Source organism: Myodes glareolus, chromosome 15 (genome assembly GCF_982192425.1).
Source record: "Myodes glareolus chromosome 15, mMyoGla1.1, whole genome shotgun sequence".
NCBI classification, from domain to species: domain Eukaryota; kingdom Metazoa; phylum Chordata; class Mammalia; order Rodentia; family Cricetidae; genus Myodes; species Myodes glareolus.
Window position 1 is genome coordinate 73,268,205 of NC_142040.1, and position 16,210 is coordinate 73,284,414.

At 46.9% G+C, this 16,210-nt stretch overlaps 1 protein-coding gene across 2 annotated transcripts in view; it reads right to left on the reverse strand.

The window, feature by feature from the left end:
* Nucleotides 1-1,261: 1,261 nt before the first annotated feature.
* Nucleotides 1,262-16,210, reverse strand: part of Adcy2 (adenylate cyclase 2) — a 350,815-nt gene continuing 335,866 nt past the window's right edge. For both annotated transcript variants that reach the window (XM_087897019.1, XM_087897018.1), the window contains 3 exons: nucleotides 13,112-13,226; nucleotides 7,737-7,861; nucleotides 1,262-2,079 (listed from right to left, as the gene is read on the reverse strand). In XM_087897019.1, coding sequence (XP_087753145.1) covers nucleotides 1,927-2,079; nucleotides 7,737-7,861; nucleotides 13,112-13,226 — 393 coding nt within the window. In that variant the 3' untranslated portion in view covers nucleotides 1,262-1,926. The remainder of the gene's footprint in view (nucleotides 2,080-7,736; nucleotides 7,862-13,111; nucleotides 13,227-16,210) is intronic.

Here is a 16,210-nt window from a genome sequence, read left to right on the forward strand (position 1 = left end):
TTCAGTTACCATTTAAAGCCAATATCACATGTGATTACAGGATCCACAGTTGCCTGGTCGAGGCAGAAAACTGAAAGGCCACGCTGTGTACACACACGTGTGGTGAAGGACAGTTCTGAGTTGAAGTCCTGGCACTGCAGCTGCGTGCGTGCTGTGAACATGCTGGCGAGATCACGCTGGGTACTGCCAAGCTCTCTCTCCATCATTAGCTCGTTTAATCGCCGGATCCCATTAGCACTCAAGGAGGAAAATATGCCTAGGAGGACTCAAGCGATGTGCCCGAGACACGCAGTTAGTAAAAACCAGAGCCAGGGGTTGAACTGGAAGCTTGTGCTTCACATCTGGGTATCCACTAATAGTTTCCTGCTGGCCCGAGTCCTTTGCCGTCTCTAGACGTCTGCTCGGAACTGAAAGACGAAACCAAGTTTGCTCAATCAGCCTATTATTTACAGTGTTTTTCTTCTTTTAAACATTTTTTTTAAATGCACAATTGCTATCTCTCTCTCTCTCTTTATCATTTGGCAAAGTGTAATTTCTTTATGTTAAAAGAAAAAAGAAAAAAAAATAGCCAAGCCCAAGTAGCTTCAGAGTTGGATTTGCCGCAGACATTGCGTCCATGTCTTTTTAAGCCTCCTCAGACAGCACAGACAGCTTGTAAGCTCAGCGAAGCCTCTCAGCCCGCTCAGGCTATTGTGGCACCTGACTTACACAGCTGGTCCCAAATGTTTCTGTTTGACTCTGCGAACCCTGGCAAGGTATTTCGCTACAGAAGGGTCCAGCAGGCATACAGGGCTCTGAGGCTTGTACTGACTTTTCACTGTTTATTTTTTTATTTTATTTTTTTGATTTTTCAAGACAGGGTTTCTCAGTAGCTTTGGAACCTGTCCTAGAACTAGCTCTTGTAACCAGGCTGACCTCAAACTCACAAAGTTACGCCTGCCTCTTTATCCCAAGTGCTGGCATTAAAGGCGTGCACCCTACTGCCCGGTGACCTTTTATTGTTTAAATGGTCGTCAAAAGACAGCATAATTGAAACCAGACCATCAGATACACCAGACGCAGATCCTTTCCTCTCAGAAAACCATCTCACAATCGACTGCATCACAAACTATGCTGCCATCTCCATCACACAAGGATGTCTCCGTCCTAGCTTCCAGGCCGTTCATGAAAAGACGGAGAGATGGAAAACAAACTTTCATTCTGAACTGCATACCAGGAGAAAAAAAAAAGGAAAGGAAAGAAAGGATACAGCACTATAAACCAAAGTACATAAATCTTTAATGAATTAACCTTACAAAAGACAAATGGCATCAAAACCTCAGACGAGTCTGGTACAAAACTGGTCCTAGGCTGTTGAGGACTCATTCTGCTGATGGATGGCAATGGGCCGCTTCCACAAGACAACAGAGCAGGGTGACGAGGGCCGCGGGTCCCAGTCGAGGCCCGCGGAAGACTGCTGGCAATGAGACGCGCGATGAATGGGCACAGACTCCATGTGGGGTGACAGGATCAACTTAATTCACAAATACTGTGTGTTTGAATATCAGACTAGGGATGCAGTTACGAGCTACCGTAGTTTCCAGACAAGAGCATGCACCGGAAGATAAGATACACCCCCCAGTTTTATTGCCTTAAGAATTTGTGTTCATTTCGCCTCTCTCTTCAACACGTCTTTGAATGCTCTCCTAGAACGCGCTCCCTTCGCCTTTTGCTTAGGAGTAAGCACAGTGCAAGCGGCAGGACAATCTGGGTGCACGCAGACACCAAACAGTACGCCACGGGGTCACGGGAACTAGTTCTGCGAGGGCTCCGGAGGGTGGGGCAGAGCACGGACATCAAACATGGCGGACACAAAGGTGGCTGCAGTCAGAAAGTGCGTGGTACCCTCCTGCAAGTACGCTCTCCTTGCCAGGAAGGGACGGATTCTCAGGACGCCAAGTTGCTCTGAGAAAGGGACCGTGACATCTCTGTGTTCACGAAGTATGTCTTCAGGTCCCCCTTGCCCTTCACGTTGATGATGCCGCGGCATGTGCACGTGTAGCCAAGCGTCTGCAGGATGAGGCTGGTCTCCTCGGTCACCTACGGGCCACGGGAACACACACAAAGGGGTCACTCCCCAAGTCGGTGCCACCACTTCAAACAGAGCCAAAGAACCTTCCTGTTTCCTACCCCAAGAACTCCATTCCTGAGAAATTAATAGAGGAAACACAATCTACCAGAAAATGTTAAAGTCGGTCATGTTTAATTTAGTGCTGGTATAAAAAAGGAAACGGAAAGAACCTAAACTGCCAAATAATGTCCAAAGTTAAGACACCTGTGGCTTATTGGGGAGGGCTAAGTAACACTGAATACCCTGGAAAACCCACATGGAGACACACGACTGTAGAGGCTTCCTAAAGTGGATGCATACCGTGGAGTTTAAACGGAATTACTCTATAATGAGAGGACGGGTGACGGTACCTCTCCTAGACACCATAGGCTATCAGGGGAAAGCCTGGTGCTAGGGATGGACACGTCTTTTGGAGCTAGTGGTCCGTGAAGTCCTGTAGAAACCCTTACAGGCTGTCACCATGGCTCTTTGTCCTCCAGAACTTGGTACAGACCTGGAAGTGTCATCTCGACCAGGTAGCTAGGCATGATGCTATTGGAGAAAAACAACTAACCGTCTTACATAGCAACGAACACTGCAACCTACAGTGACTGACCCGGCAAGATACACCTCCTAGTACATGAACCACAAGGCAGAATTCACGTGTGGTATCATTAAACTGTGCCAAATACCTATGGTTGGCGACATCCTAGCTCTAGGGGAGAACCCCTACCATCGCTCTGCTGAATGGATGTAGTATACACGGCTTCCTAGGTTCTTTCATTCTACCTATAAATGAATGCATCTCCCCACCTTCACCAGAGAAGCTTCATTTTCTCTAGACGGCAATAGCATGGAGACTTGCAACTGGCAGACATGCGGACAATAAGAGAGTGTGAACCGCTTGGCTCTATATGACATCTCTGTATCACAGCTCCTGCCCCAAGGCTCAGGGATCACCACAGATGAGAAGACTGCACTGGTCACAGGCAGTGGATGAGGAGTGAGACACAAGAGGGCAACTTCACATATGAACATGGGAGTGTCGTGTCTGCCTGTATGGGACCTGCACAGCATCAAGCCACTCAACATACCGGAATGGAGGAGGGAAATAGGGTGCTCTATCCCTTCGCTGAGGAGATAAGATAGTGGCGACTGATGGCCGCTAGGGGAGGGAGAGTCAGAGTCCTTCAGGCATATGGTCCTCAAGGGGTGACCTGTGCTCCAATAGATTACAACACACTCATGCACACACTCATGTCATGAAGTGGATTCCACGGGTTAAAAAAAATGAACATGAAATTGGAAGAGAATAATGTGTGACATTTTCAACCATAACTCTCCTCTCTGTTACATCTGGAACGTAAGCAGAGAGGAGCGGCTTTTGGACGAGAGCAAGGCGCATCCCCAGAAGGAAGCCTGCCTGGCACCCACATCAGTTTCTGAGTCAGCACAAGCCAGAGGCTGCAAACTTTCCCTGTCTCTACAGAAATCTGCCCTAGTTTCTCCTCAGTCATCTGTGGAGATGCTCCACCTGCTCGAGATGTCCTGGAACACACAGAGTGTCAAAAAGAGAGTCCCTCAGAGTCACACAGGGCACGGCCATGTCCACAGTGACGGGTGGGGACTTACAGCCTTGTTGTTTTTGATGTCTACACCAAGGACTTAAACTTATCAGAAAACTAGTAAAGCATATTCTAAAGAACCATCACGTTCTGAACATTCTGGATATGGAGAGGGAACACAGGTTTTCCAGAAGTGGGAAAGGGTGTCCTTGGAAGGGATGTGGTGTTCTTTGTGTGCCTATAAGGAGACTCCATATTGTCCAGGATTGCTGGCATCCCTTGGCGTTGGTTAACAATGCTCACACAGAAAGCACTGGAAGTCCTGATGCTCTTGAGCATGGTCAGACTCAGATATTGGACCACTCGTCTCTTGGTGCAATGACAGCCTCAGCCCCTGTCAGAGGAACCAAATCTCAGCCTACCAGGTAGAGGGGATGTGACCATAGCAAAGGTTACTTGAGTTAGATCCTGTGAACATGGCCAGCTGCCTCTGTTCCCGTAGCAATGGCCAGGTGGGTTTGCCAGGCCTGGTGGACTTGGTTGTGCTATCTGACTACCTCCCTTCTTTAGGCCTGCCTTCTCTCGGATGGACTGTTGCTCACCTGGCGAGAACTAGGGTCCAACTGATTGACTCAAGTGGAAGGCGGTGAGCCCTGAAAAGCTATATTTGCTCCATTAATTACCAACCAAAGTCAAAGCTCTCCTTCAGAATGGCCACTGAAATCGACTCTGGCTGGGCTGAACAAGATGGAGTGCTATGCCAGGCAGGTGGGTGAGAGCAGGGTGAACTAAAACCCTGCTCTTGATGATAGCAGAATATATAATTTTTGTCTTTTTGGCAGTGCTGAGTTCAAATCTAGAGCTTTGCACATGCGAGGCAACGCTATAAACTTCTGGTCATTTGAGACCCTATGCAAGCTGAGGCACCCAGCGTAAGGAGTTAGCACATCTTCCTAAGGACAAACATGACATGCCTACGATGTATGTCCAGTGATTTTCATGCAAATTTGCCACATAGCTGGAATTATTCTTTATAACAATACATAGCTGGGATGAGATGTGAAACCACTTAAATTTAAGAATGAAGTAGGGGAAGTTGGCACAAACATGCCCATGTATGGACACACACACATGAAAAACACACATGGATGCATACACATGCAAGCACACACATATACACTCATGTTAAACACACATGAACACACACACATGCAAACCCATATGCATATGTATGCATGCAATACACACATTTAAAACACAAATGGATGCATACATATGCAAACACACATACATATGCAAATTTACACAAATACACATGCATGCACACATGTGCAAGAACACATGCACATACATGCAAACACACACACACACGTGCATACACACTTCTTTCTCAGCCGGGGAGTTTAGCACCTCATTGCAGATGCCGGACACTATGCTTGAGCAGGGACATGCATTCTGGGGGATGCATTCTGAGCAGCTCACTAGATCTATCACGGGAAGACAGATTGGTTCTCGCTAATCTCTAGCAGTGAAACCAATTCTGAAGAAGGCAAGTAAGAACCATAAGTGTAGGTGTCCCAGCTCTTCAGGAAAAAACTCCCCATCCCTCTTTGATGGACAAACAGTAACTGTGGTGGGGAGCGATATGCTACTGTAATGCAGGCTTCAGACAGGCTTTCTCCAGTATAAAAACAGGTAAAATAAAACTCTACTATAATTTAATCAAAAGACATGAAGTGATTTGGATGTGGGGTTGATAATGGGAATAAAGGAAATATTCTCCATGTATAATCTAAAACAAAATTTCCATATCATGGCACAAAATTAACCGTAATTTTCCTATAAAGGCATCTAAAGCAACATCTAAACCTCAGGAACATGCGTCTCATTCTACAGACATTGTGTGAAAGCGTAAAAGGATGTAGGTTAAAAACAAGGCCAGGGCTGGCGAGGTGGGCCCATGGTTAAGGGCACACGCTGCTCTTACAGAACCCAACTCTGATTCGCAGAGCCCACATCACGTGCTTGCCATCACCTGTGGCTCCAGGTCCCGGGGTCAGGCATCATGGCCTCTGTAGACAACTCTCACTTACAAGCACATATCTACATTGCTGCCCCCGTGACACATATTCACATGCATATAATTAAAGACACATAAAGAGGTGGACTTGCTTTCCTTTGTTGTTATTCTTTATTTCTTAGATCTTTCTTATTTCAAATAGTAAGATGGGCAGCAGCCTCCTGTGTTCTTTTCTGCACAGGTCTGTGCTGTTAAATTTTCTCCCTCCTCCGTGGGTCACTCTCTAACTGCCCACACCTACCTTTCACCTTCTTTCCCCTCAGTGGCCCCAAACCTTTTCTCCACTGCCTCTGTCCTGTGGGCAACGCCACACAACGCCAAAGGCCAATAACTAAACAGGGATAAAGAACTAAAAGGTACGTGGTAGAGCAGGCAGCCCGGCGCCATCATGTTCTCTGCAAGTGGCTGCGAGCACCTGCTCCAAGAGGCTTCTGGGAGGGAAAAGCTCATGGTCTCATCGAAGGACTAAGAACCCCCTACCATCTCTCTTTGGGTAGCTTGGGACCCAGGTCTCCACACAAGGCTAGAATTTCGAACAAAGTCTTTATCCTTTGTATATCATAATTTGAATGGTGTTTACATGTCTAGTGTTGCTCGGGAGAGAGGATGTGCAAGTCTAAGCATTTATAGCTATCGTAGCATCCCAGCCCTCCATTGAAGAGGCAACTGTAAAATCATTTAGGAGTCAGACTAACTTCCCTTTGTGGCCTGTTCACTCACTTTCCATCCTGCAAAGTTCATGGTTTGAAACGTGCCCTCTTTTATGATGCTGTCATACTTGGGACCCTATGGCTGTGACAACCACTGTGCGCCCATTGTCTCCTATGCAACACTGTTTCACAGTGTGAGGGAAGTTGGTGACAGACACGTCCCCTGATCCGGCCATAGTCCATAGATCAGTCCTGATCCAGCCATTGTCCATAGATCAGTGCTGGGACTGTTTGGAGTCCTGGCCTCCAGCTGCTCTCCCCTGAGTGGAGCCAGGAATTAAATGAGGTAAACTGCCAACTCTAGGGGGACACAGCCTCCTTCTTGGCCGCCTCCACCCCATCTTGGGACTTTCTATCCTGACTGGGTTGTCCTTCCACCCCACACGAACTGCTGCTCGGCTAGAGAACTGGAGACATTTCATAACATTTCCTAAACTAGACCTTTTCTTATTACCCATTCAGCAATTTATACCTCTTTTTTTCTAGAATATGATCAGTGTTCTTCTAATTAGAATTCCTTTAACTACGGCTGAAATGGATTTAATGAGCAGCGGGAATATTAACACGATATGATTTTATCTTTCCAGGTTGTTGCTTTCCCTTGTCAGATGCCGTCTTTCTCTCCCTGGGGTGGACGGTGGAGATTTGGGGTCTCTTAGAGCTCTTGAAATGCCATGCTAGGCTGATTTCCATCTGTCCTTTCGCTTGAGCTGCAGGCTTTCCCTACAAAGTCTTTATATGTGTGATGGGGTCAGAAAGGGAGCAGTTCAGGGAGGCACCTCCAGGGCACTCAGTACAGGAGGGCATCTCTTAGGCACCCAGGGCCCTGGGCCACCATCCTGCCACATAGGTCACTTTTGGTTAGAGAATGGTCTTTGTAAGGTCCATGGCCTTAGCATCATTAGAATCTTGTTGGCATCATTCTTTTTTTTTCTTTTTTATTATTATTATTAAATTATAAAAGTTTCCATTTCAGCCCCTCCTCCCACCACCCTCCCACTCCCCCTACTCCCTCTCCCCCTCCCTCTCCATCCCCCAGAGCAGTCAGGGTTTCCTGCCCTGTGGGAAGCCCGAGTTCCTCCCCCCTCCCTCCAGGTCCAGGGAAGGTGAGAGTCCAAACAGACTGGAGCGGTTGGCATCATTCTTAACAGTAAATGCAAAAACTAACATTTTCCCTATAAAGGGTTTAAGTAAACTCAAAGTTTACCTATTTAAATTTTTTATTTTATCATTATTTTACTCTTCGATGGTTCCCGAGAGAACCAAGGGTGTCTGCGAAGAGATTGAATTACCTGTATTTTGTCCAGGACCCCGGTGCTGTCCATTCTGCTGGCGACATTGACAGTGTTGCCCCAGATGTCATACTGTGGTTTCTGAGCTCCTATGACACCAGCTATTACAGGTCCATGATTGATGCCTGCAACACGACAGAGCTAGGTCAGCAAGATTCTAATTGCAGCAAGTGTCCTAAGTCAGAAAGCTGTCGAAAATGTGCTCGAGGCATCATTACTAAACAAATCTTAACCAAACCCACGGTCCCAGCTTTATCCTCACAAGATGCTGCCGTGCCCGTGATGTCGGCGTTCCCTTTAGATCTTGACCCATGTTGCAGGGTTGCGGACCCTCCTCTGTGATAAGAGGACATGCTTCAGAAAACTAATTACTGTGACAAGCTGTTTTTCCTGATGTCACAAAAGAATCTTAGGCTCAGATCATCACAAGACTCTTCCAGAGTTCATAACTAACGTGAGTTTTGCCTTGTTTCTGTTTTCATTTTCTGGACACAGGGTCTTGTCCTGTAGCTCAGGCTGACTTCAAATTTCAAACCCTCCTGTCAAGTTCTTGCATTAAAGGTGTGAGCTACCAAGCCTAATATAATTAATTTCCAAATACTCACATTTTACCTGTGTGCCCTGAGTGCATGAACTCAGCATATTTTACCTCCTTTTGCCAACACGGCAATCACAGCAGCCACCGGAGCCACACTGATGAAGCATCTCTGACGCCCGTGAACTACCCTCAGTGCCTCCAACCACCCAATCCTCTAACAGCCGTGATGACCCTAGCAGGTGGGTCAGACCACTATCATTACTGTTTTGTGAGTGAGCAAGCAGAGGCAGGTGCCATGACTCAGGCAGAAGGCAGAGTGCAAGCCAGCTGTGGCTTCTGGGGCCCCTAACAGCACATCTCTTTTGTCTCTGCCACATGTGGTTTTCTACCTGCATGGGCTCATTGCTTCTAAACATGTTCTTGATGGTGATTTATTTTGCTACACTGTTTCTCAATGGATTCCTCTCAGGGCAGAAAGCTTCTGCTCAGATCTGGACTAATAACAAAACAACTGATATGTGTGATAACAAAAGTTTGGGGATTTCTAAAAATTATTGAAAAGACTGGAGAGATAGCTTAGTGGTTAAGAACACTGGCTGCTCTCATAGAGGACACAGGTTCAATTCCCAGCACCCACACAGTGTCTCACAGCTGTTTAATTCCAGTTCCAGGGAATCTGATGCCCTCTTCTGTGGGACCATATGGCATATGGCAAACAGACATACTTGCAGGCAAAAAAAACCCATACAATTTAAATAATGATATTTAAACCAGGCAGTGGTGGTACACGCCTTTAATCCCAGCATTCAGGAGGCAGAGGCAGGTGAATCTCTATGAGTTCGAGGCTAGCCTGGTCTCAGAAGCAAATTCTGGGACAGCCAGAACTGCTACGCAGAGAAACCATGTCTTGAAAGAAACCAAAACAAAACATATTAATGGAACTTAATATATACAACTGGATTGTATATACGCTGGCATTCAGAAATAAGGGTGAGTCTGTGATCTCCGAGACTGTAGGATAGCCGGCTGTTGGGGTTGTCCTGTAGAAGAAGTGACACTAATGACCAACCTCCAAGCATCTTGGGGTCTGGTTCTGTTGAAGCTAAACCCTCTGTTTTCTTGTTCATCAGAGTGAGGAATTTCATCTTGCTTGGGTGGAAGTCTCCCTTCTAACTGAGTCTCCAAAAAGGCCAAACACAATATGGAGAATTCCATAGTGTTCTTTTTCTGATCCAGCTGGCCCAGTTCTTGCAGAAGGACAATTTGTGGGAATCTTGGAGTATATGGGCCTCATGTATTACTTCCCCAGATAATACAGCATTCTGGGACACACTGTTAATGAAGGTGACAGTGATTCTACTGAGGCTCCTTTTTGATCAGCTGCAATTACAAACTCTGGTTACTACTTGATTGGGGTCAGAGTGTCTTCGCTAGGGGTGGCTAAGGCGATGGCACCTATTATCAGAAGTCAGTGGGGCAAGGCTCAGACCAATGTCTGTGACTGATAGGAGCACTGTGATCTTCTAAGCCCACTTCAGAGTGCATGCTAATTTCTTGCCAAGAAATTCAGTTCAAGCACATAAACCCATAGGTGCTTGGGTGGAGTAGGAGGGGGCCACTGGAATGACTGATAGGATTCTAAGATCACTCATTTACATTTTCTCCTGCATCCAACATCCTTACCACTTCTGAAAGATGTAGTTTCTGACTGCAGACCTGCCGACTGAAGGATTTTTTTTAGTGATGGATTTTTGCAGTGGGAATCTAGGCTCAGAAACAAAATCCAAATACTGTTCTATTGAATCCTGTATGTCCGAGAAATGAGAAATAGATTCTTCTCTGCTTCTGTGCTGTACTCAGCAAAACTTGCTTCTACTGTAGACAGCTGAAATCATACATCCAGCTCTGTCACAAGGGTCAGAGCACCCAGGAGTCAGGTCAGGATGCTGGCCCGAGATGCTAGCCCCTCATCCATCAGCGTTTCTTCTGGCTGTCATAGACTTCTGCTTGGACAACAGCTCCTGGGGACGGGTGAGGCCTGAACTGGTTGAACTGGTTATGGCTAGCAAAAGGCTACTCCTACTTGGCACAAGACGAGTGAGCGTGATTTATAGCTCTGATCCCACAGCACGGCGTACAGAAGAAGCTGAATCCAAAGTGGATCTAACTCTTGCTGGAACCATTGCTTTTTGTGGTAATTTTATCCTGTGTTCCCACTGTGAACTGCCATTTGCTAGTATTCTGTGCTGAGTCGGACAAGTAACACCTCCTAGGGGAGCCTGAGGGCAAGGGAAAGGGGGGACTCAAAGGCAAGTAAAACCATAGGGTTGAAGTGTCTGTTGAATGTAAGCTATCCAATAATCAGAAGAAAGGAATTCAACAAATACCCATTGAGGGCAGTCATTCACTGATGAAAATAATTCAGAAAGTTTGTATCTAGACAAATAACTACCTTTTCCAAGACTAATCTGCCGCAGCTAGTCTCAAACCTCATCCTCATCCTCCTCATGAATCTACACTGGTCCATGTTCTTACCCTCCTCACGGGACCACACTGATTCACCGGGTTGTTTCTAGCTTTATCAGGGGAAGCGGGAAGCCTTGTGTGGTTGGAAGATGTAGCAATGCAGGGTCTTCTGCTCTGCTCACAGAGACACTTGGCTGCAAAGCGCGGGCCAGGATGGCTTTGCTACGCCAGTGGGCATACGCAGAAAGCACCGGGCTCCTACCAGACTTATCGGCTATAGCGCAGTGTACAGGCCTGTGGTCTAGCGCTGTTTCTGTGCAGCTCAGCTTTTGCTCCCATGTGTTTTCCTGAGTTTGTTCCTCTCTCACGGCTCCACTGGGGAGAGACTCTCTCACTGGCCATTTTGCTCAAAGCTCTGTGTTGGGGTTGGCTGTTTCTTTTGTGACCCTGAAGTTCATGACCCGTGGATTACATCTAGTCTGTAGATGCCTGCTGTTTACTGTGGTCCTTTCTGTGTGAGCTGCATCTTATTACAGCCAAGGACCTGCTGGGCTTGTTTGTTGTTTGTTTTTTTAGATCTGTGGAGATGCAGAGAAGTCCTGTGTGTTTCTGAACCACCACCTTACCCTTTTCAACACTGAGACCACTCTGGATGTGACATAGAGTTATCCTGTTCCCATGTCACACGGCTGGGTTATTTTTGTTCATGGATGTTTGGAAAAGGTATTCTGCCACATAGAAATCTAGTGTTCAGGTGGTAGGGCGTTCAAGAGGACAGACTTGGTGAATGTGCCACTGTGCATGTAGACTCAGCTCTCCTGAATTACCGCAAAGAGTAACCCTCATCCTCCAGTCTATCTCTGGCTTTCTGATTTGCCATGTGACCTCTCCATGGGCCAAATGAATGGGTAGCATCTTGTCTTGCACTGTCAGCCTCCAAAACTGGGAGCTGCACAACCCTTTTCTCTTTATCAAAGCATCCGGGGATTTTGTTATAGCAGCAGAGCAGCAGCAACAGTCGAAGACACCATATTCCAGGCTGTCGAGAAAATGCATAGAGAAAGCTCTGATGTAGGGATCAAGAAACATGTTCGGTGTGGACTGCTGGCTGACAGGGTAGTGTCCTGGTCCCCTTGCCCCCGACTTAAGTGTTAGCAGAGTCTAGGGAAAGGCTTGCCCGTACAGAAGTGACAGAGAACAAAGGGAACCATGCTCAGATGCTGACAGCAGTGTGTGTCGTGAAGAACATCTCATTTGCCATCAGCAGGTTTTAAAATTCAGGCCACATGTACCGAGAAGGAAGAAAATAGCTTCAAGTATCCACGTGCCCCCCACCACACCAGTAGAACTCTGTATTCAAAGTAAAGTTATAAACCACACAGATGGATCTTGACACAAGAACTGCTTGTCTGTGGACTAGTGGAAGAAGCAAAATGTGTTGCCAAGAAAGCAAAAAAAAAAAAAAATTGTCAAAGAAGCTCCTAGAAATCACGAATTCCTGCAGACACCATGCATATATTACAGGCCAGCTGTGTGCTAAGCTGATGGCTTCAAACACTGCTTTTTAAAAGTAAGACTTTGGAAAAGGCAAGTCATCACGGAACATGCTAAATATCAACTTAAAGATTGTTTAAAAAAACTTTTCAGAAATCAAGAAGTTTTGTTTTCTCAGTCAGTTAGAAGTTATGACTTTTTTTAACTACTAAAAGTTTCTACAAGGTTGAAGAGAATGGGAAGAGATACCTAGGACACACATTTTGTGTTCCTGAAGACTGTGCTCCTATGAAAGTAGCTGGAATCCAGTAATGCTAACATGTATATTTTGTTTGTTCGGTTTTTTTTTAGACAGTCTCAAGTAGCCTAGGTTGTCCTTGAATGTTATGTAGCTGCTGAGGACAGTCTTGAACTTGTGCTTGGATTCCCCTGTTCCTAACTCTCAGTGGTGGAATGACAAGACATGCCACCACCCTCAGTGCTATGATACACCCTTCAGTGACATTGCTTATCTCTGGTACTGGTGTGGAAGCTAGCTGATGTCAGGTCACTGTTAACAGCAAGTAATGGTGGCTTCCAATCAATACAGCACAGCAAGGGAAGAGTTATGTGCTAGGTAAACCCTCAGCTGGCTGGGGGGAAGTTCTGGGGACAAAGATACAACTCCAGCTCCACCTGTTGAACCATGCTTCTGTTCCTTGAGTTCAGCCAAAGGGAGTGCCTCTTTTTAAACTGCACAGAAGCAGTTCTGGGGCTCACATCCTCCCTATGCCCTTCTAGACACAGCCAGCCTCACACCAGGCTCTCCACTGCATCCTGAAGCTTTATTCTCCACCCCAGGCCTCGGTGCTTGCTCAGATCCCCTGGCACAACATACCCACTCGCAGTTTGAAGTCGTTGAAGGAGTGTTTATTGATGGCATCCAGTTTTGCCACTAGGGCATATGCAAACTCCACCATGGTGCCTATGTGCATGTACTGGCGCTCAGGTTCCTGAAAGAGAGCACAGACATCCAGATCGGGCTAGAATCACAGAATGACGTCATCATCCAGTTATGAGCCAGGCCCCATCCTGAAGGGAGGACTCACCTTTACAGGACACTGTGGAAGAATTAAATCTCATCACAAGATATATTTTATCTGAGTCCACTGTTGGGGCCAGAGCATGACGTGAACCTGTGGAACACACTGTCCCAGCATCCCACGCACCCTCAGGAGAAGGCACCATGGCTCAGAGATGCGGCCCACCTTAGCTCTGCATTGTTCTTCCCACTAGGCACTAGTACCAGCCAGCTTTGAGGACAGCTGGCCCCTCATTGCCCACATGCCGAACCTTATCTGGTCTGACCCAGCCAAGGGCTCCTCCTTCCTTGCCTCTCCCTGGCTCCCAGCTGGAACTGTCCACCGGGAGCTCTACGGAAGCTGAGAAGGGCTACTTTGATGATAGAGTTCTGCTCTCACCATGAAGTGCAAGCCTGCCCTTTTCTGGTGGCCGCTGTCAATCATCCCACAGCAGCTTTCCTGGCTCTGGTAACACACACCTTACTTTTGTCTCTCCAGGACGAGAGGTGGGCATGCTGCAGGCTGAGTCTTGTGTGGGACTCCTGACCTCTGTACCTCAGAACACGACTTCTCATCATTGGAAAGAAACCTTTAAACAAGTCATTGAGCAAGGGGACAAGATGGAGCCTTAACCTACATAATGGACACTCCTGTAAGAGTGGATCAAGATCAGATGTTCACAGAGGGGCAGCCATGTTAGGACTCAGGAAGAAGCTACCACCTACAAGCCCAGGATGGAAGCCTCAGGATAAAGTAGCCTCAGCAACCCTTTGACTTTGAATGTGTAGTTCCAGGATAAGGCAGTGAGCACACACAGCCACCCGTCTGTGGTGTCTGCTAGGAGCCCTTGCAGACCAACATGGGGACTCCTGTCTTCATTCATCCCTGAGTATTCCATGAAACGCTTTATAAGATGGTATGTTTATTTTTTACTTTTTCTTGCTATATATTGAAGAAAGTTACTCATTTCAAACCAAAATCATCGCTACAACAGACTATTCTCTGTACTGTGCATACCACAGCCTTGGGTCTCTCTCCACAAAGGAGGAAGATGGAAACCAACTCTTGGAGGTTCTCTAGGAGCGAGCTGGAAGGACATGGAGACAGAGAACACAAAGCATGTATTTGAGGTAATGGAGTGGACATAACCGAAGGAATGGTCAACAGAACTAGGACAATGACAGGAGGGTCATTGAACAGATCAGCACAGCAGTTCAATTTGGAAGATGGGGAGGTGACCTGGGAGAGCAGGTGCTCACCTGGGCTCTACAGACTGGGCTGAATGAGCCCTTGTTCTGGGGCCATCCCGGGCACCACACAGTGGTTTACTCCTAATGCTGCCTCTACCAACTGATGCTAACGGCATTCTCTGTCTCCAGCTTAAATGACCAAAACATGTCTCTGGATTTTGGCAAAGGTCTCCTGGGGGGAGGGGTTGGCCAGAGAGAGGATTATTCTGTTGAGAATTGCTGCCCTGAATACTGCAAGTGTGGATGGACAAGAGGGTTTCAACTTCCCATTCAGAGAGAAAGATTTCTTCAGCTCCTTAGCTCGACATAGAAAGAACACAAAATGAAATGATACCATTACCATGATCTTAGGGTTATTATTGCTGAGATGAAACACCACGGTCACTGCAAATTGGGGGGGGGTGCTTATTTGGCTTACATTTCCACATCACTGTCCGTCACTGAAGGAAGTCAGGGCAGGAACTTGAACAGGCCAGGAACCTGGAGGCAGGAGCTGATGCAGAGGCCATGGAGGGGGCCTGCTCACTGGCTTGCTCAGTCTGCTTTCTCATAGCACCCAGCATCATCAGTACAGAAATGGCCTGGCACCAGCCACAATGGCTCAGGCCCTCCCTCATCAATCACTATTTAAGAAACATCCTTCAGCCAAAGCCTATGGAGGCATTTTCTCAATTGCTCCCTCCTGCTGGATTAACTCCAGTCTGTGTCAAGTTGATACAAAGCCAACCAGCACAACTATAAATCCTTACAAGCAATCCTGAAAGAATAATCGAATGATGTCAGTCGGACCCAAGAAACGGCTTTATGGCTAGCCTTGGTGGAAATGCAGTGTTTCTTTTTCCTCCTCATCCTCCTCATCTTCATCCTTCTCATTCCCATCCTCATCATGTGTATGGATGATGTGCACACAGGGGAACACGTGGACAACATAATGGAGTGGGTTCTTTCCTTCCACGCTTATACAAAGTCTAGAGACTGAACTCATGCTGCCAGCCTTGCAGAAGTGCTTCTCCTGTCGAGCTACCTCGCCAGTCCATGATGCTATTTTTTAAGTACAACGAGACATTATACCAAAGATTGATAATTTAATTGTCTCGATGGTTCATGAGGATCTAGGGTTCGAAGCTTGTGCCATGAGGTGAATACCCTTTGCCTTTAAACAGGGTAACACACCATGGAGCCAATAAGCTAGATCTCAAGCGCTAAAACCCAAACTGTCTACTGTTATAGACCACAGCACAAACACAACAGATAACAGTTGATAACTCAAAGGTCAACCCACCAATGAATAATTCTCTGATAAAAGAGAACCCTGTTCAGACAAGACTTATGGAATCACAGACTCTAAAAACTGGTTCTTCTGTCTATAAGTCCACATGGCTAAACCAGCTGGGGACGTGACTCTCCCTTCCCCCTTTCCACCAGTCATTTGCTGTGTGACTATGTTCTGTGCTGAGACACGTCTGGAGTTCACAGTCCAACTTCCTTGGTTTCGCAGGGAGTCAGGATGTTACCCAAGGAGGAATTGCTCTCTCTACTCAAGTGTTCTCAGGAAGACTGACCGTACCTCTCAGTTTTCCGTGGCGACATCTACCCACCTCCCCGGTGAGTAGAGAGCGCTGTGCTCTATTCTCAGCTTATGCGGAAGAATAGCTCTGTGGCTAC